At 39.1% G+C, this 18,375-nt stretch overlaps 4 protein-coding genes across 4 annotated transcripts in view; 3 read left to right on the forward strand and 1 right to left on the reverse strand.

Annotated features, from left to right (window-relative positions):
• Positions 1–16,697, reverse strand: part of LOC129764746 (snRNA-activating protein complex subunit 1) — a 32,471-nt gene extending 15,774 nt beyond the window's left edge. The window contains exons 1-2 of the mRNA XM_055764199.1: positions 16,426–16,697; positions 15,876–16,366 (exon numbers count right to left, since the gene is read on the reverse strand). Coding sequence (XP_055620174.1) covers positions 15,876–16,366; positions 16,426–16,559 — 625 coding nt within the window. The 5' untranslated portion in view covers positions 16,560–16,697. The remainder of the gene's footprint in view (positions 1–15,875; positions 16,367–16,425) is intronic.
• LOC129764744 (juvenile hormone esterase-like) lies at positions 2,250–4,227 on the forward strand. Its single transcript, XM_055764197.1, has 3 exons — positions 2,250–3,587; positions 3,646–3,920; positions 3,983–4,227. Exons 1-3 carry the CDS (start codon positions 2,367–2,369, stop codon positions 4,161–4,163), a joined length of 1,677 nt encoding a protein of 558 aa, XP_055620172.1. The 5' UTR covers positions 2,250–2,366; the 3' UTR covers positions 4,164–4,227.
• LOC129764747 (uncharacterized) lies at positions 9,303–10,598 on the forward strand. The gene is made up of 3 exons (XM_055764200.1): positions 9,303–10,004; positions 10,080–10,234; positions 10,369–10,598. Exons 1-3 carry the CDS (start codon positions 9,695–9,697, stop codon positions 10,450–10,452), a joined length of 549 nt encoding a protein of 182 aa, XP_055620175.1. The 5' UTR covers positions 9,303–9,694; the 3' UTR covers positions 10,453–10,598.
• Positions 13,980–15,877, forward strand: LOC129764745 (esterase FE4-like). The gene is made up of 3 exons (XM_055764198.1): positions 13,980–15,242; positions 15,310–15,584; positions 15,647–15,877. The coding sequence occupies exons 1-3, from the start codon at positions 14,022–14,024 to the stop codon at positions 15,810–15,812; spliced, it is 1,662 nt and encodes a 553-aa protein (XP_055620173.1). The 5' UTR covers positions 13,980–14,021; the 3' UTR covers positions 15,813–15,877.
• Positions 16,698–18,375: the final 1,678 nt, after the last annotated feature.

Consider the following 18,375-nt stretch of genomic DNA (forward strand, 5'->3'; position numbering starts at 1 on the left):
TTAGTATACCACTTCAATGAGCAAGAAAGAAATTATTAACGTTCAAAGTAGGAATTGATTCTCCCTCGGAAAAACTCAGCATTTGGGTACACTTCATATTATAACTGCTTGATATGGAGAAATATTCTCTTTTCCATATGATATATTTCGTATTATCCGCTATCGAAAACCAGTGGCACCATTTGTACGCAATCTATATCGAATTATCATCGTGTTTTATTTTTCGCTAAAGCCTCGCTCAATCCGGCGGCAGAAAAAAAATGAGATTGGGAGAGAAGAGCATACTAAACCCTGCTATTCCGCGCGACGAATGACGTGAGATGACTCAAGTCAAAGTACTCCCGAAGATGAATGGCGTGACGATAGTTTGTCATTAAATAAGGTTTGAATTCATGTCTTAATATGTTATCGACTCGAGTATCAAATATAAGCTAAAAAGTAAGATGGCTTCCCTAATGAGGCACGAACCTTTGTTATCTCACGACACTTGCGATGCAAAAAAAGAAAAGAAAGGATTGCGGAATAGCAGCTGTCTCTAACTGCGTCCATACTTTCTTGGACAGTCTATAGTAATGCACCAATTTTTACATAAATCAGTATAACAATTGAAGAAACAAAAATCTTGCATTACTTATTAAAATTGCAAATGAATAAACATTGTTCTGCTAAAGCTTGTTGACAATGAAAACAAATTTACGCGAATGTTTGCGAACTTTTCTCGTCAACCAATCAGAACGAATCGCGGAATCACTTGCGAAAGAGCGAAAAAGGCTAGAGCTTCCCATGCTTTTGCTGCTAAAGAATACGAATTCGAGTTGCTTTGACAGAAGCCTCTGCCCACACCAGAAAGTTGCAACAAGATAATCAAGATAGGTGCAACAAGATTTAAAAAATTTGCTCAGCATCACATGGGTGGAACGATGTAAGCAATATTCAAGCTTGTTGCAGGATAATAAATAATTTTGCGAGTTTCTATTTATACTCTACTGAATTTTCAAATATAGAATTTTATCGAGTTCGAAATTTTCTCATACACCTTGTTTTCGTTGTAAGCAATCGTGCTTTGACAGATTCGCGTGATTTCGTGATTCAATGTGAGTGACTTTAGCGAAAACATTTCGCAAGAACTAATTTCGCACCTGAAAAATTCGCTCATTCTAAAACAAGCATAACAGAGGCTAAATGTTTAACGTAGCTGAGCCGTTTTTGAAATGGAAAAGCAGTCCCAATAGCGATTTTTCGAGAAACGTAGTAAATTGCTCCTTGAAAGAAATCTGCAAGAAGTTTGTAAAATTTTCTCGAGACATTTCTCACATTTTCATCAAGGTACAGTTGCGATAGAAAGTTTTTGTTTTAAACCTGTATTTTTGTTTTTAACATGATTTACATTCTATCAAATTCGAATTTGCGAATATATAATTCTACATTTTTACATGTATCATGATTTTACATGATTTCTACATGTATCAATATATTTTTGTAATCAATAACTCGTAAATAAAAACAGCTGATTGAATCTAATAAGTGGTTAATTTTATTACTGGCTTGATTCAAATTGTCACGACCATCTAATCATTAGGTAAAATACAGCATATTCAGCGCATCACAATTTTTCAGCCAATATTGTAATCAATGACTCGTAGATAAAGGCTACTCAGCTGATATAATATTTACACCGGCAATGTACTCTTTGAGTACAGAAAATTTCTATCTGCTTCCAGTGAAGAGTGATTCAATTTGAATAGTATTGTGACTGGCGAATTGATAACAACCTTCTTTAAAGATAAACTGTATTATTTATAGACTTTTTAAACACCCGTTTTCGGTACTTCTTTGGTATGTAAAAGCGAGCCTCCCCCATAGAACGATCGTGTGACAGCTAATAATAAATGTAAACGTGAGGTTTGATACAGTTAACATTAAGGATGTTTGGGGATAAATATTCATGACTTCCAGCCGCGATAATCCAGCAATTTGGTGGAATAGACCGGTAGAGAACTGTCGTTTCAAACACAATTTTAAATTTCGAAACCAATGACACCATTTCGCCCCAACATCCCCTAAAAGCAACACGCGACCATCTGTATTCGTAAAGCACTCGCCACAATCTCCCGCAGACACGACGAGTCGCACCGCAAATGACTCTATCAACCTTTTAGAGCAAAAAAAAACAAAACAGAACGAATATTAAAACCTGCGGCTGGGCTTCCCATCGATCAAAAGTCCCCTTTAATCCAGGCGACTATTTAAAGGCACCTTGCCGGCTATTAGCACAGAGAGACGAATGAACTCTCAGAGTTTAAAGTCTCTTTAATTCAATACCGTTACCGTTATTAGCACAGTACCACACTGACGCGTGAACCAGAATGAGGTACACAGTATTACTTCTCGTCGTTATCGTTGCGATTAGTTTCGTATCAGCCAATCGAGATGCGGAGCCGATAGTTGAAACCGATCTTGGAAAAATCAAAGGAACAACCCTAGAATCTCGTCTCAGACAAACATTTTTTGCGTTCCGTGGTATTCGTTATGCGAATCCACCCACCGGAAAGCTTCGTTTTCAAGCACCAGAACCGGTGTCGCCTTGGGAAGGAGTATTCGATGCCACCGATGATGGCCCAATGTGTATTCAACCGGCGTTCAACAGGAGTGAAGCTTCAGAGGACTGCCTAAGGCTCAACGTTTACACCAAGCTGATTCCGAACGAACTAAGTCGGATACGTCCCAAAGATGTTATTTTTTATATGCATCCGGGAGGATTTTACGTATTTTCTGGCCAAAGTAGAAATAACGCTGGGCCGCAATACCTCATGGATCAGGACATTGTGCTGGTTACGATCAACTATCGTTTAGGTTCGTTGGGATTCATGAGCACCGGCACGCCGGATTGTCCGGGAAATATGGGATTCAAAGATCAGGTTATGGCTTTGAAGTGGGTTCGAGATCATATTCATCATTTTGGAGGTAATGCCGAGTCCGTCACTCTGATGGGTTATAGTGCGGGAGCACTTAGCTCCGGCCTGCATATGATATCCCCGATGTCTAGAGGGTTGTTTCATCGTGTCATCGCAATGAGTGCTTCGCCCACTAGTCAAGTTGAAATTTCCTCCCACCAAATTGAGTTGGCTCAAAAGCAAGCAACGCTACTCGGATGCGAGATAAGTTCGACTGCGCGAATGATCGAATGTCTCAAAAGTAAACCAGCTTCGGATTTCGCAGACAGTCTCGAAGCGATGTTCGTCGTTTCCTGGAACCCAGTTCTCCTATGGGAAGCAGTGATAGAGCCGGACTTTGGCCAAGAACGGTTCCTAGATAGGGATCCGACCGAAGCATTTTTGAAGGGCGATTTCATGAGAGTTCCCGTGATATCCGGTATCACCAAGGATGAATTTGCTGGGCCTGCTGTAGGATTTTTGACTAACGAAACGCTTAGAAACGAGCTTAATCAAAATTTTGAAACACTTGCGCCCGTATTGTTCTTATACAACAGTTCATCTGAACGCGAAAACATAACGAAATTATTAAGAGACAAGTTTTTGGGAGAAGGACAACTTACGTTGAACCGGTCAGTGCAGGGTTTGAACTACGTGAGTATCGAACATTTTTATTTATCAAATGATAAACTCATCGGTGCCTATTTTTTAGCTTTTTGCTGACAGTCTGATCGGTTTCCCGGTTCATCGGTTCATTCAGCTGGCCTCCCGCTACACAAAGGTTTATCAGTACAAGTTCACCTATCAGGGTCGATACAGTTTCTTCTATTATCCGGATGACAAAACGCCTTACGGAGTGGTACATCACGATGATTTACTGTATCTATTGGTCATCCCGCATATATCACCTATTTTCAATGCAACTGATCCGGAGAGTACGATGGTGGAAAAACTAACTGGAATGTGGACTGCGTTTGCTAAGCATGGGTATGTTTGGTTACCGATCATTGATGAACTAGTCAATAAAAAATTTCTTGGTTCTATTGCAGTGATCCAAATGAGGCCGACATAGTCCCGAAGCCAAATTGGGTACCTGTCAAACCAAACGAGGACAACTTTTTGGAAATAGGCGAGCAGTTCACCATGAGAGAAGGACTCTTCACAGAGCGTTTTTCGTTCTGGGATATGCTGTTTCCGTTACCTGAGAATCAATCGCCGGCAACCGCATAAATCATAACGTTACACATTTCAGTGTCATTAATGTTATGTGATATAAACAAAAAATTGAGATAGACATGCTCGTTTTCCAAGAAAATATTATTCTCTGAGTATCACAAACTCTCATATTTTGATGATTTTCATTATTTTGTTTCGTGGTCTTTATAGCTTTGTTCAGAGAAATTGATTTTTTTAATATTCGCAAAATTTTATCCTTGCAGCTTTGATGCAATTAGTGGAACACATTTATTTCATCAAAACAGAATGTATTCACTGAGCTGCTGAAGATATGAGACGTATCCACGTTACCCATGACGATTAATATTGTGAAAAAATATCGTTGTGATAATTCATTTTAACGTAGGATTACTTCTTTCGAGAACATATCAGGGGAACAAATGACCATTAATCAGCAACGCCCCCTAGTCTGTCCCCATATCTAGCGTGGTGCGTCTCTCTCGACTCGAGGAATCCGATGTTGAATGGTCACTAGCCGGTACAATCATCAGCTCGTGTAGCGTGGCCATGAGCGGTACAATCCTCAGCTCTTGGTGAATGATCAGTGGCCTGCACAATCTTCGACTCGTGTCGTTTGTATCTGTAAAGAGTATGTGTATGTATTGCCGCGACTAAGTGAAAGTTTATCGATCGGATAGGAAGGATATGATACAGGGATACAACGGAGGAAACATCATTAAACGTTGACATCGGCGTTTCTGAGGAACACGTATAGATGAAGCAGAAGATAAGGATCACGGCTACTTAAGATATCCCGGACGGGGATATCCGATTGTCTGCCTTGTGCTCTCAATGCTCTAGAGAGCTGAGAGCGGGCAGCATGGAACTGGATACGAATACGGGGATATTTTAGTTAATTTGTGTACAGTAAAACCTGTTTTTGTGCTATTATTTTTTTGTACAATTTTTATTTTGTGCGATTTTCTGTTCTTGCGCGGTTTTTTTTGTGCGATTTTTTTGTGCGGTGTATGGAAAGAAGCATATTTGACAAAGTTATCGTCCATTTAGTTTTTTTCGATGGTTTCTACGCATTTCAATGCGTAAAAAGCATATTTGAGTCTGAATTATCCACTTTTGAAATCATTCCCCTCCTCTCATAAAATGCTCTAAGTTTTTGCATGACATGATTTCTAACAGCAACACGTTTCGACATGCAACTAAAAGCGCAAAACAAACAAAGCGCAAACGGCAAAGTGTCCCATCGCAAAGCAGGGAAACGAAAGGAAATTGAACGGTGAATGGCGTGGATTTGAGTTATTCTCTTGGGGGCAACTTTTTTTTATGCGGTCCCTATCTACCGCACAAAAAAAGTTTTGACGTAGGACTACGTCTTTCATTTCTATACCGGGGTGTAAAATCAAAGTTTCGAAAACGAAAGCGTTACGCCGGAGACCGATATTTTGAGCGTTAATAGCTCCTAAACAACTGAACGAAATGGTATGATAAACACTTCATTCGAAAGATAAAATGTCTACGCGTTCTATACTTGTGACTTTTTGATCCAAAAACTTGTTTCAATAGTCTTAAAATTGCTTTCAAAACAGGCTATTGAAATCACCAATCGGTATATAAGCGAGCGCCGCTCGGAAATCCACTCAGTTCTAATTGAACAGCGATTGGAGCATGTTGTCGCTGTTGTGGTGAAGCTCTTCGTTTATCATGAAAGCGCGGATGAACGGTGTCACTAAGAGCCTGTTTGTGCACCCTAGGACAGAAGGGAATCCATCAGGAGGAGAGTGATGCCACAAACGGTTCCCCGGGAAGACATCGCTACACACACATACACGCGCGGAATTCTTTCCGTTTGGATGCCATTCAGCATTGAGAAAGTTCCGGAAAGATCTAATCTTTTCTGGAAAATAATCTGCCAGTTCCTCTGGGAATTTAAAAATACATTCATGTGAAAAAGTTTATTTGAATGTTTTCTATCCATGTAACACTGTGACCAAATACATTTGGTTGTGTGATTTTTCAATCAATCGCAATTAACAGGATAGCTTCAGAAGATTATTCTTCCCCATCAGTAAGATATTTCCGTATCCAATATTGTATGCGCCCGCAATCGATTATTGCTCAGTCGCCGAAAGTTCCGAGCTCAGAGAGTTCATTCCCCTCTAGTTTGCCTTCCAAATTGCCATCGTAAACCACACCTTCTCTCGATTCAATCCCACACAAAAAGCATACTTAAGCGATATTCTGGTGGTGAGACACATTCATTTTTCGTGAGGACATCGACAAGACACCATCGTTGCCTAACGTGCTGGAGGAGGTGAACGGCGAAGGATCGACACATACACGCGCAGAATTCTTTCCGTTTGGATGCCATTCAGCATCGAGAAAGTTCCGGAAAGATCTAATCATTGCTGGAAAATAATCAGTCAGTTCCTCTGGGAATTCAAAAATACATTCATGTGAAAGAGTTTATTTGAATGTTTTCTATCCGTGTAACACTGTGACCAAATATTTTTCAATCAAGTACTATTAACAGGTGGTTATCGAGTTAGTATTAACCACTGGTGGGCTTCCAGTATCGAGGAAAATGTAGAAATATCTGATCGTTACTGAAAATAATCTGCCAGTTCCTCTGGGAATTTAAAAATACATTCATGTGAAATATTTTATGTCAATGTTTTCTAACCATATAACACAGCGATCAAATACATTTGATTTTGTAATTTTTCAACCAAGTGTAATTAGCAGGATAGCTTGTGAAGATTATTCTTCCCCATCAGTAGGATATTTCCGTATCCAATATTGTATGCGCACGCAATGGATTATTGCTCAGTCGCCGAAAGTTTCGAGCTCAGAGAGTTCATTCCCCTCTAGTTTGCCTTCCAAATTTCCATCGTTAACCACACCTTCTCTCGATTTAATCTCGCACAAAAAGCATACTTAAGCGATATTCTGGTGGTGAGACGCATTCATTTTTCGTGAGGACATCGACAAGACAACATCGTTGCCTAACGTACTGGAGGAGGTGGACGGCGAAAGATCGATACATACACGCGCAGAATTCTTTCCGTTTGGATGCCATTCAGCATCGAGAAAGTTCCGGAAAGATCTAATCATTGCTGGAAAATAATCTGCCAGTTCCGCTGGGAATTTAAAAATACATTCATGTGAAAGAGTTTATTTTAATGTTTTCTATCCATGTAACACTGTGACCAAACATTTTTCAATCAAGTGCTATTAACAGGTGGTTATCGAGTTAGTATTAACCACTGGTGGGCTTCCAGTATCGAGGAAAATGTGGAAATATCTAATCGTTGCTGGAATATAATCTGCCAGTTCCCCTTGGAATTGAAAATTACATTCAAGCGAAAGAGTTTATTTTAATGTTTTCTATCCATAAAATATCCATATAATACCTTTGGTTTTGTGATTTGTCAATCAAGTGCAGTTAGCAGGAAAGCTTTTGAAGACTATTCTTCAGAACAAGGTTTTTCGTATCCTATATTGGATGCATTAAACCTTGTGCCTCCAACGTAACGCTCTCGTTTTCGAAGTCCCCCAAATATTCATTTATTCATTCATTCAGAATGGATTTTGATTCAACTTCAAACAAATGATCTCTAAATCAACGATAGTCCTACGTCACCCTTGCGGTTATATCATAGATATAACCCACTTCCTGTTTTTTGATATACAATATTTTTTTTGTGTTTTTCCGAAAGATTATGCATAGAAACATCGTTTTAAGAAAAAATGAGTGATCTGCAACACCTTCGCAGAATATAAATCTCATTGTTATTAGACATTCGCTAAAAAGGTGTACACGTGTTCTGGTAAACTTTTTCTTATTTGTTTGAGAATTAGTTCGTTCTTCCAAACCAGAAATGAGTGCATTAGCTCTGCTGAAAGTGTGACAGAAAAATTCTTGTACTTGAACCGATTTATTCGATATGGATCTACAAAAAATACATGGTGGGGCAGTTATGAATAGAATATCAACATGGGACAATTGAGCTTGAAGTTGTTTTTTTTTAAAGCTTGGAACAAACTATATGCTTTGTTGTGTTTTTCCGTAAGATTATGCATTAAAACAACGTTTTATGAAGAAAAGTGAAAATCGTCAAAAAGTAACATGTGACAACTATGCGTAGAACGGCAGTGCAGTGGTCACAAGCGAGTCTTGGGGTATGTTGTATAAAGACGTAGAACCGGCGAAGAAGTTGATTAAAATGACGCAGCACCAAAAACTTGAGGAAAGGAAATGGAAGACTGAGTTGAAACGGACCGAAAAAGAAATTCAAACATTAGCGAAGTTGAGGAAACAAGAAGAACGGATGAAACAGAAAGAAAAATTTGAAGAACTGAAAAAGGCAAAAAAGCTACAATTTCGAAAGCGAAATTGGTACAAAACAATAATGGGCCTGATTCTCTTGCGCGAATGGAAAGTGACAGCAATGAACTCCTCAAAGTCACATGACCCAAGTCACCGTATCGCCGAAGGCGATTGCCCTGACGTGAGAGGTTCATTTTGGAGTAAAATACCCAATGAATGACAAATGGTGCAGTGTTCATTGAAATATATGTCCAAGCTTGTGTTTTTTGCAAAGGCTCTATGCATTCAATGTGTTTCATGAATATATTTTTTTTTGATTTTGAAAATTTTCATTCCTTGTTACAAACATGTACAGGAAATAATCATCTTTATAAATGTTTTCCTTTTATCATAATTGATGAAAAATAATATCACTGGGATAAGAAGATAAAAAATATATATTTTCAAATCTGTTATTGCCGTTTTTGCATAGTCCCTTTGCATTAATATGAGTGTATGTTATTTCAATTGTTTTGATTTCGTATGATTCCCCATCCGTGTGTTGACTTAGTGTCCGGTGCTGATTCCGTAATAATTACGCTAAAAGGTTGGTGGATGGTTGACTATTCTTCATAACATTGCAGTGAACATTAATTTTATAGTCGCCTTACATAAAAGCCATCAAGATAAGATATATTTATTTTATATTTTTAATTTTAAATAAATTTAAAAGCTGAATTTTATCCATAGACAATGAGCCGTTAAAAATGATAAACCTGTCAAGGATCTTGTAATTCTACTGTACGAAACTGCACTGTTATTAGGCCGTATGAATAAAAAAAAGTATTTACTTATTCTGCCCGTTTCCAAGTAAAGTAAACTTTCCTAGTATTTACTTGAATCCGTATGATTAAAAGTTTACTTTACTAATTTCATTTTAACGTATGTTCGAATTCGAACATAGTTCTTACTTTTTCAAACATCTGTCAACTGATTGTTTTTGTTTGGTTTCAAAACGTCACTTTTCTCGCCCGTGTTGTGATCCTTTCATTGAAAAAAAATCTATAACAATTATTTTTGGCCACGAAAACATCGAGGTACTCGAAGAGATTGTTCTGGTAGATGATGTTAAGTTGAGTTTTTTAATTGTTGCTTAAAAATACTAGTTTCCAATCATAAATTTACAGTCGAAGGATCTGCCGAAAAATCAATCAGCAGCGGTAGCGGAAGAAAGAGGAAGAATCAATCTAATCAGGAACAAATGTATGCTGTGTTTGTGGATGTACTGGAGGAAGTAGGAAAAATTTTACTTTCCAAATCGCAAACACCACCTGTGCGGGAGAAGAAAAAAATAGCGTTGGCGGCGATGCGACAGCAGTTGTTCATCCGATGTGGATTGGAGTTCTCTGGCGACCAAATATTGAAGAAAATCAATAACATGAAGACCGCTGTTAAAGAAAAAATGGATACCAAAAAAACAGGGAACGTTAAAATTGTGCTCAACCAACCGCAAGAAAAGTTTTATGGACTGCTGGGGGGTGTTGGCAATCCCAGCATCATCAGCGTTCCGTGTAAGTAAAAATTATTCAATTATTTCAATTATATTGAAACTTATGAAATGTTATCATTTATCATAACTTTCACAGATGGTCTGGCAGTAGGAAGCAAAAATATTGCAATGGGGAAGGATCCACCGAAGGAGGAGCATGATTCTTCTGATGATTATGATTATAACAGCTTGCAGAACGAGTTTCTGGCGCCGAGTCAAGCGTGTCAAACACTAAAAACAAATCAAAAATCGGTATGTGTTTTATTTTAATTCTACTTTCACTTTTCATGCGCTCTCAGTTAAAATGGTATTGTTATTCCCATTTCTCACCTAAAATTGTTCTTCAAAAAACTTTTATAGTTTTTTAATTCTTTTTTATATTCCAGACACGTGGCAGAACACAACAAACAGTGTGTGAGGAGCAACTTATGTTCCTGAAAAAGCAACAAGATTATACGGATGTATTGTAAGCCAACCAAGAAGAGCGACACCAAAAAGAAATGGAGCTGTTGGTTCTGAAAAAGGAAATTGCTGTCCTGAAAATCAAAAAACTCAAAGAGAACATGATCATCTGAAAGTGTATATATTTTTTAAATTAAAGTTAAATTAATAAAGTTTTAAAGGCAGAATATTTTTTATATTATAATTGATTTTTAATGTGCATCGCAATTGCATCTCGACGACGTTGTCCTCTATGGCGAATAGAGTCATCATCGACTCCCCCATTGAACTGTACATAGTTTGGCTGAAGTAACTCTTCCGGCAACGTGAAATCTTCATCATTCATTATCTTCGCCACATTATGGAGCACAAAGCACGCAACGCCTATCTGTGGGACTCTTTCCGTTGATAAGCGGACTTTTGATTGCAAAATGGGAAATCGTTGTTTAGCTTGTTCGAATACCCGTTCGATTATCACCCTTTCCCTAGTATGCATAATGTTGTAGCACCTCTGTTCTGCAGATGACGGGTTTTTAAATGGCGTCATTAGCCAAGGCGCTATAGGGTATGCTTCATCTGCTAGCATAACGGCATCGCTGTTTTTTTTTATCCCATTTATTTATTTTAAGGCTCATTAGCATTTTAGCTGTAACAGAGCCGAATTTTAATCGTGTACATGTCACATGGTTATCATATATCTATAATTAGCACATTACACAGTTGCCATTCGCCAGTATTCCTTCTATACCATTACATATGGTACATTCACACAGTAGCCATTTAGGCGTAAGAGTATTCTTTCTGTTCTTCCATTATCCAGTTGGACCACCGGACAGCGGAGACAGTTGAATGATCATTGTTGAGTTATTTATAGAACAGCAGCCCGATGTGTCTTGCAGAGCAGAGCAGTTGTATGGATGAATCGATTTTATTTCGACCGTAAATCGATCTCCATCGCTGATGATTGTTGCGTGGACGTAGCTATTCTGTAACAACACAAAGATGGTCAATGAGGGTCCTGAGTTTTGAACTCACGATCAATCGCTTACTAAGCGAACGCGCAACCAATGTGGCCACGGAGACCCCCAGGCATCGCTGTTGTTGTCGGAGAGTATTTCACGAATGGCGGAATTTCTCCATATTCTGGCATCGTGGACAGAACCAGGCCACCGACACTCCACACTCGTGAACATTTCTCGTCCATTGCACGTTGCCTGAACGTTAAATGACGTCAATCCTTTACGATTGACGAATTCATCGGTAAAATGGTGTGGCCGTTTTATGAGCACATGAGTGCAGTCAAGAGCCCCTATGCAGTAAGGGAACTTGTACTTTTTGATCCACAATTTCTTTTCGTGTTCAAATTCTTCCTTCGTTGATGGGAATTTAATCCACTCGTGGGATTTTTCAACGATCGCTCGACACGTGTGCCAGACAGTTTTGCAAACGGTCGTTTGGTGGAGACCCAAATCCTCACCAACTCCCACCTAGAAAACCGTATATCTGTTTTTTTTTGCAATGCCAGAGTAAGTAATGAAGAGCATACCTGGAATCCGGGATCGCCCACATAACGCAGGAAACATTTCATTTTTTGCATGTTTTGCCTCGCTCCCCCTCTGGTTTCCTCATAGTTGGGTAGAAAGGTTCTTGCTAAGAAACCTACATTTTCGCGACTAAACCTGTACAACTGCTTGAAATTGTCGTCATCTCCCTCTCTGCGTATTTTGTATGTTTTGGTAGCCCGATTTTTCTCAAATGAAGGACCGATGTCACAAACGAGCGGAAAAGGAATATTTGGCGCATCATAATACATTTTTCACTTGTTTAAATGTAAGATAGCAGCACTAAATATTAATCGCATTAGATAAACAAAAGAGTTTTCAGAAGCAAAGTACGCTCATGAGCATACTTGATAATAACAAAGTAAATACTTGATAAATGCTGTTTTATTCATACGAAATCAAGTAAACTTACATTTTCGAAAAGTTCATACTCAGTTGCCAGTTTTATTTATACCAAACGTAGTAAATACTTAATGTCACTGCTCGAATGCGTGATTCAAGTAAAGTAAAGATGAGTTTTGTTTTTATTCATACGACCTATTGTCTGGATTCTCACTGGATGAGTCAGGTGTGCACGCATCTCGCATCTATCTTATGGTCAAGCTGGGTCTTAGCATCGATAAGGACGAAGCTATGAGCACAGATGATACTCCAGCCGCAACTACTGGTGAAGATGCTCCTCCACTAGAGGATGACGCCGAGGATGCCTCACACATGGAAGAAGTTGATTAAACATATACGATTTTTAACTACTTAAGTAGCTTTTTGTAATTTTTGAAAGTCTGATTTGTGTTTTTGGAGTAAGGAAACGGTATGCTGAATTGAGTTTCTCGTATCAGTTAGGGTCAACTATTGTAAATTTACATTTTAATTTTGTACCGCGTTATAGCGGCTGCAGAAGATGCATATTCTTGTCATTCGTAATAGCATACCAAGTACTTGAACCGACTACTTGTTAATAATAAATATAAATTATTTAAAAAAGCACAGTTTAACTGGATTGCATTCGAATAAATATAAATTATTTAAAAAAGCACAGTTTAACTGGATTGCATTCGAAACTGCAGTTTTTGTCCGAAAATTTTCACAATGTAGATGATGACTACATCTTTGAATCTGGAGCAGCAATTGCCCGTTTGGAACTACGAATGATTAGAGATCGTTCAAATCCTTTGGAAACGCCTAATCCTATTTTTGGCTACCATTGCTGGTACTAGTCGATAACAAATGAGGATACGACTTCAAAAGTCACAAAATGGCATGTTTTTCCACTGCAATCGCCCACGAGAATTGAGTGAGTGGTCATGAGAGTTCATTCAAGGTAAAAATCTCACCACAGTCGCCTTCGGAAATTGAGTGAGACAATTTTTGCGAGCTGTCACTTCGCATTCGCGCATCAGAATCAGTCCCAATAACAAAATAGATGAAACTATGTAACAAAAATTAAGAATCAAAATTCAAGCTCTGTGGATAACCTTGAATTATTTTGTTACTTTGGACAACAAATAACTTGAATTCAAATATATAATTATTATTCAAGCAACGAAACTCTTACGGTATTTTAAACCATGAAGCTACAACATAAATGAAACATCAACAAACACCAAGATAAGGACAATTTCGAAGACATTTGATTAGAATATGATAGAAAAAAATATAAAACAAATATAAATCGCCAAATAACTATCCCAGATTACAAACAAAAAACATAACATGTGCTAATTAAGAGCAGGGATGGATAAACTTTTTTAAATGCTATATATCATCCAAAATACAATATCAATACGAAGACAAACATTGCTACGTCTGGGTTGAAATTTCAACAAGTACAAACAGTTTTGCCCGACTTCTACAATCATTATTATTCATCAGACAAACATTGTAACCTACCGTTTAAAAATAAGCACCAATAACATAAATAAGAAATATTACCTGTGGTTGGATTTCCCCTCGATCGTAGATCCCCTTTAATTCGTACCGCTATTTAAACGCAACTTGTGCTGGTTGTGCAGTTCAGTGCTAACGCGTGACCCAGAATGAGATTTAAAGTGCTGCTCCTCAATGTTATCGCTGCGCTCAGTTTCGTAATAGCTCAACGCAACTCGGAACCCATCATCAGAACCGATCTCGGAGCAATCAAAGGAACCACGCTAGAGACTCGTCTCGGACAGAGATTTTTCGCATTCCGAGGTATTCGTTATGCGAACCCACCCACCGGAAGGCTTCGTTTTCGGGCCCCCGACCCGGTGTTACCTTGGGAAGGAGTATTCGATGCCACCGATGATGGCCCAATGTGCATTCAACCGGCGTTCAACAGAAGTGAAGCCTCGGAGGACTGTTTGAGACTGAACGTTTACACCAAGTCAATGTCGAACAAAGGGAGTGGAGCATGTCGAAAGGACGTAATAGTGTACATTCATCCAGGTGGATTTTACGTTTTTTCGGGTCAAAGTAGGAACAACGCTGGACCGCAATACCTCATGGACCAGGATATTGTGCTGGTTACCATAAACTATCGTCTGGGTGCCCTGGGATACATGAGCACCGGAACGGCGGACTGCCCGGGGAATATGGGATTCAAAGATCAAGTCGTAGCCTTGAAGTGGGTTCGAGATCACATCCATCGTTTTGGAGGAAACGCCGATTCCGTCACTCTGATGGGTTATAGTGCAGGTGCTGTCAGTGCGGCTTTGCATATGATTTCTCCAATGTCCAAAGGATTGTTCCATCGTGCCATCGTGATGAGCACTTCGCCTACTGGTGCGTTGAAATTCTCTTCCGGTCAGCTCCAGCTGGCTCAAAAACAAGCCCAGCTACTCGGATGTGAGGTGAGTCCGACTGCAAAAATGATCGATTGTCTGAGAGAGAAACCGCCAATGGATTTTGCCGATAGTCTCCAGGCGATGTTTGTTATCGGATGGTATCCAACGCTTTTGTGGCAACCAGTGATCGAACCGGACTTTGGTCAGGAACGTTTCCTGGATCGAGATCCGACCGAAGCTTTCTTGAAGGGTGATTTCATGAGAGTTCCCGTAATAGCCGGAATTACTAAAGATGAATTTGCGAGTTCTGCAATTGACTTTCTGACCAACGAAACATTGAGGAACGAGCTGAATCAAAACTTCAATTCTTTTGCACCCTTGTTGTTTTCATACATAACATCCCCGGATGCCAACAGAATAACACCGTTACTGCGAATGAAATATTTGGGAGAAGGACCAGTCACATTGAACCGATCGTTGCAAGGACTGAACGACGTGAGTATAACAATCCAACACTTGTTTGATCAAGAAAGCATATCAACTAGTTGTTGACACTTTCTAGCTTTTCTCTGACAGTCATATCGGATTCCCGATACATCGATTTGTCCAATTGGCCTCCCGCTTCACAAAGGTCTATCAGTACAAATTTACTTATCAGGGTCGATACAGTTACTTGTACTATCCGGATGACAGAACGCCCTACGGAGTGGTCCATCACGATGATTTACTATATCTGTTCGTCATTCCACATATAACAGCTATTTTTAACTCAACCGATCCGGAGAATAAAATGGTTGAAAAACTGACCGGAATGTGGGCGGCGTTTGCTAAGCACGGGTATTTTCGGTTTGTCATAAATGATAAGAAAATCAGTAAATCCAATCATATTGTTATTTTAGTAATCCAAATCGAGCCGACTTAATCCCGAAGCCAAATTGGGTACCAGTCAAACGCAATGAGGACAACTATCTTGAAATTGGAGAGCAGCTCACCCCGAGAAAGGGACTCTTCACAGAGCGTTTCTCATTTTGGGATCAGCTGTTTCCCGTGCCAAACATAGAATAGGCGAACAAGAGCTACCAACAAGACATGCAAAGTTTATATGAATACAGTAAAGTCTCAACTCACCATCTAGAGACTCCTTCATTTCGTTGTATCCCATCTCCAGTGCATCCAGCGCAGTGAACAACCCCGTGGCCGATTTCATCGTTCGGAAATCTCTTTCCGCCTCTTTGATCACTTTGAAAGACTCCCGCACCTTATCGTCGTATCGATTCGATTGCAAACCCTTAATGAAAAACCCATCGTATCCATACTCCTTATTGTCTTGCACAAACCGAAAAGCATCGCCCACGAACAGCTTCCAGAAGATGGTCGCCACTTCCGGTGAGTACTGCTCCGGCAGCGGACACTGTGAAAATCGTTTCAGCTCACACAAATCCGAGAGTGTCAACCGGATTTTGCAGAACAACCCTGTGGGTTGTTTGAAGTAGAGTGCATACAGGAGATAAAATGCTCCCACTTTCTCCAAGTGCTTCTTTGAGCAGAGGAATATTTGCTTCACTATCAACAGGGCTTCGTTGACAAATTCAACCATCTCAAAATCTGTGTTACGACCGCTGAAAAATATACACATGGTAAAGTGTTGTTCTATATTGTGGGACGACTTGTTACTCACTAAAACACGTATTGGAAGTTCATTTTCTTCCATTCCTGGCAAAAGTATCGAAACTCCAACGATCCCTGTTTGCTGAATTCGTTTAGAAATGCAAAACAGTCTTCGCGGAAGCCATAAGATAGTTCGCTCACCATTTTATTTGTTTTTGTCGATTATTTTTCAAAATTTCTTCTATTACAAAAATGATTTCGGGAAGTGTTTATCGTGTTTATTTTGTTTATCGTAACCGGCATCCCATATACATATGTGATTATTTTGGAAACACAAATGAAAATGTCACATGAAAACAAATCAATATAAAAGTGACAGTCGTGATCTCAGATCTCATACACTCAGAAAATATATAGTTAAGATGCAGACAAATATTTTCCTTCGCAGATTGAAAATATATTTTTTTATAAAATCGTTTATTTTTACAGGCTCAGTTACATAAGTTTAAAGGAGCCAAACTCTTAACTATATATCTACTTGCATATTTTAACATGTTTCCTTAATTCTATGGTTAATAAAATAGGAAACCGATTACTCGCGGTAACAGATTGACAATAATAAATCGAACAAATAAAATTTTGAACCCCTAATCTTATTCATCTCAAGTTGAGTTGTTGTTGTTGGCATTCTGTTATTCACCCTCATTCCGGTTCATGATCGGCGATTGGATTGATTGGATTTCACAATCCGATCGAGTTCGCCTCAAATCCTAAAGGACGGTGAATTTCGAATATTGAACTTTCATCGCAGCAGTCAGACAACTGTGAAACCAAAACAAAAACAAAAACGACAAATGGTTATGAAAGTTATAGGTTCTGCAGAAAATAATTTTTTGCGCATTGGAATACATTGGAATAAAACTTAAAACCAAGTTGAAATGATATAGATTTCGATTTAAAATTTAAATTTATATAACATATATATAAAACATCCGAGGGGACGTTTGGGATAGCAGCTCGTATGGCTGTTCCCTCACAGCTTCCAGCTTCAATGGACTTTGCTCGAGGACAATTTGATTGGCGGTTTCTCAGAGGGATACTTGCCAGTCGATTTCCGGCATCTGTTGGTTCACCGTGAACGGATGCTGTTATACCTTGCAAGCTTCCAGCATGAGAATAGCGCGTCGCAAATTACGCTCGAATTTGGCGGTAATTCTTTTCGCTAACTCCGAAGAAATGTGTAAAATTTCTTTCTTCCCGATGTGCTGAAATGCAAATTTTCTGATACATTCGAGAAACAAACAAATGACACTCCGGCACTCCACAGAGGACAGTATCAAAAAAGTTCAACTTAATTTGGCTATCGTTGCTTATCGGGAAATGGCCAAAGAAAGGCAGCTACTGCAGGAGGGAATACAAGAAATGTACAGTTCGAGATCGGTGTCGAATGAATTATAAATAAATGAATAACAGTTTGAAGGATAACTTTCATTACATTCAGTTCCGACAGCCATGAAATAGATAGCGGTAACATAACATCAAAAACAGAAAAATAGATTATCCCGGAGGCCAACTCAACTAACGACCGCCAATAATATGCAAATGTAGATAGTGAATCGTCTAACACCCATGGTCTCCATTGTTGATTACCATTCGGAATTCATTTGGGTCTTTGTTTTCCCAGTTGACCGGCAATTTCCATCAAATGCCCAAACGTTTCCACATCCTTCGCGGTTTCATCTTCAAGTATTGGGATTCGCTGCTTGGAAATGACTAGAAAATGCACCGGACCCCGCAGCGAAACGTCGTTAAAATTTTTTTTTTAAAGTCTTCGACGAAAATCTGAAATGTTGTGTTTAATACACAACCTTTGCAACCACGAGAATCGCAAAGTGTGTCTGAAAAAAGAGGTTGTTGTCGCAGAGAACTGAATCAAGCCATAAAGAAAATAAATGCCATATCCCTGAAGTCTGCAACAGGTTAGAGTTTGCGACAAAAATTAGATATCAGTAAAATTGCG

This window comes from Toxorhynchites rutilus, chromosome 2, assembly GCF_029784135.1.
Source record: "Toxorhynchites rutilus septentrionalis strain SRP chromosome 2, ASM2978413v1, whole genome shotgun sequence".
Taxonomy (NCBI): Eukaryota; Metazoa; Arthropoda; class Insecta; order Diptera; family Culicidae; genus Toxorhynchites; species Toxorhynchites rutilus.

What these genes read in the sequence shown, in the direction of transcription:
- LOC129764747 (XM_055764200.1), top strand. Translation starts at nt 9,695, where the DNA reads ATGTATGCTGTGTTTGTGGATGTACTGGAGGAAGTAGGAAAAATTTTA. An exon ending in CAGCATCATCAGCGTTCCGT is followed by an intron (nt 10,005 to 10,079) that starts GTAAGTAAAAAT and finishes TAACTTTCACAG; the next exon opens with ATGGTCTGGCAGTAGGAAGC. An exon ending in TAAAAACAAATCAAAAATCG is followed by an intron (nt 10,235 to 10,368) that starts GTATGTGTTTTA and finishes TTTATATTCCAG; the next exon opens with ACACGTGGCAGAACACAACA.
- LOC129764745 (XM_055764198.1), top strand. Translation starts at nt 14,022, where the DNA reads ATGAGATTTAAAGTGCTGCTCCTCAATGTTATCGCTGCGCTCAGTTTC. An exon ending in CGTTGCAAGGACTGAACGAC is followed by an intron (nt 15,243 to 15,309) that starts GTGAGTATAACA and finishes GACACTTTCTAG; the next exon opens with CTTTTCTCTGACAGTCATAT. An exon ending in GCGGCGTTTGCTAAGCACGG is followed by an intron (nt 15,585 to 15,646) that starts GTATTTTCGGTT and finishes TTGTTATTTTAG; the next exon opens with TAATCCAAATCGAGCCGACT.
- LOC129764744 (XM_055764197.1), top strand. Translation starts at nt 2,367, where the DNA reads ATGAGGTACACAGTATTACTTCTCGTCGTTATCGTTGCGATTAGTTTC. An exon ending in CAGTGCAGGGTTTGAACTAC is followed by an intron (nt 3,588 to 3,645) that starts GTGAGTATCGAA and finishes CCTATTTTTTAG; the next exon opens with CTTTTTGCTGACAGTCTGAT. An exon ending in ACTGCGTTTGCTAAGCATGG is followed by an intron (nt 3,921 to 3,982) that starts GTATGTTTGGTT and finishes GTTCTATTGCAG; the next exon opens with TGATCCAAATGAGGCCGACA.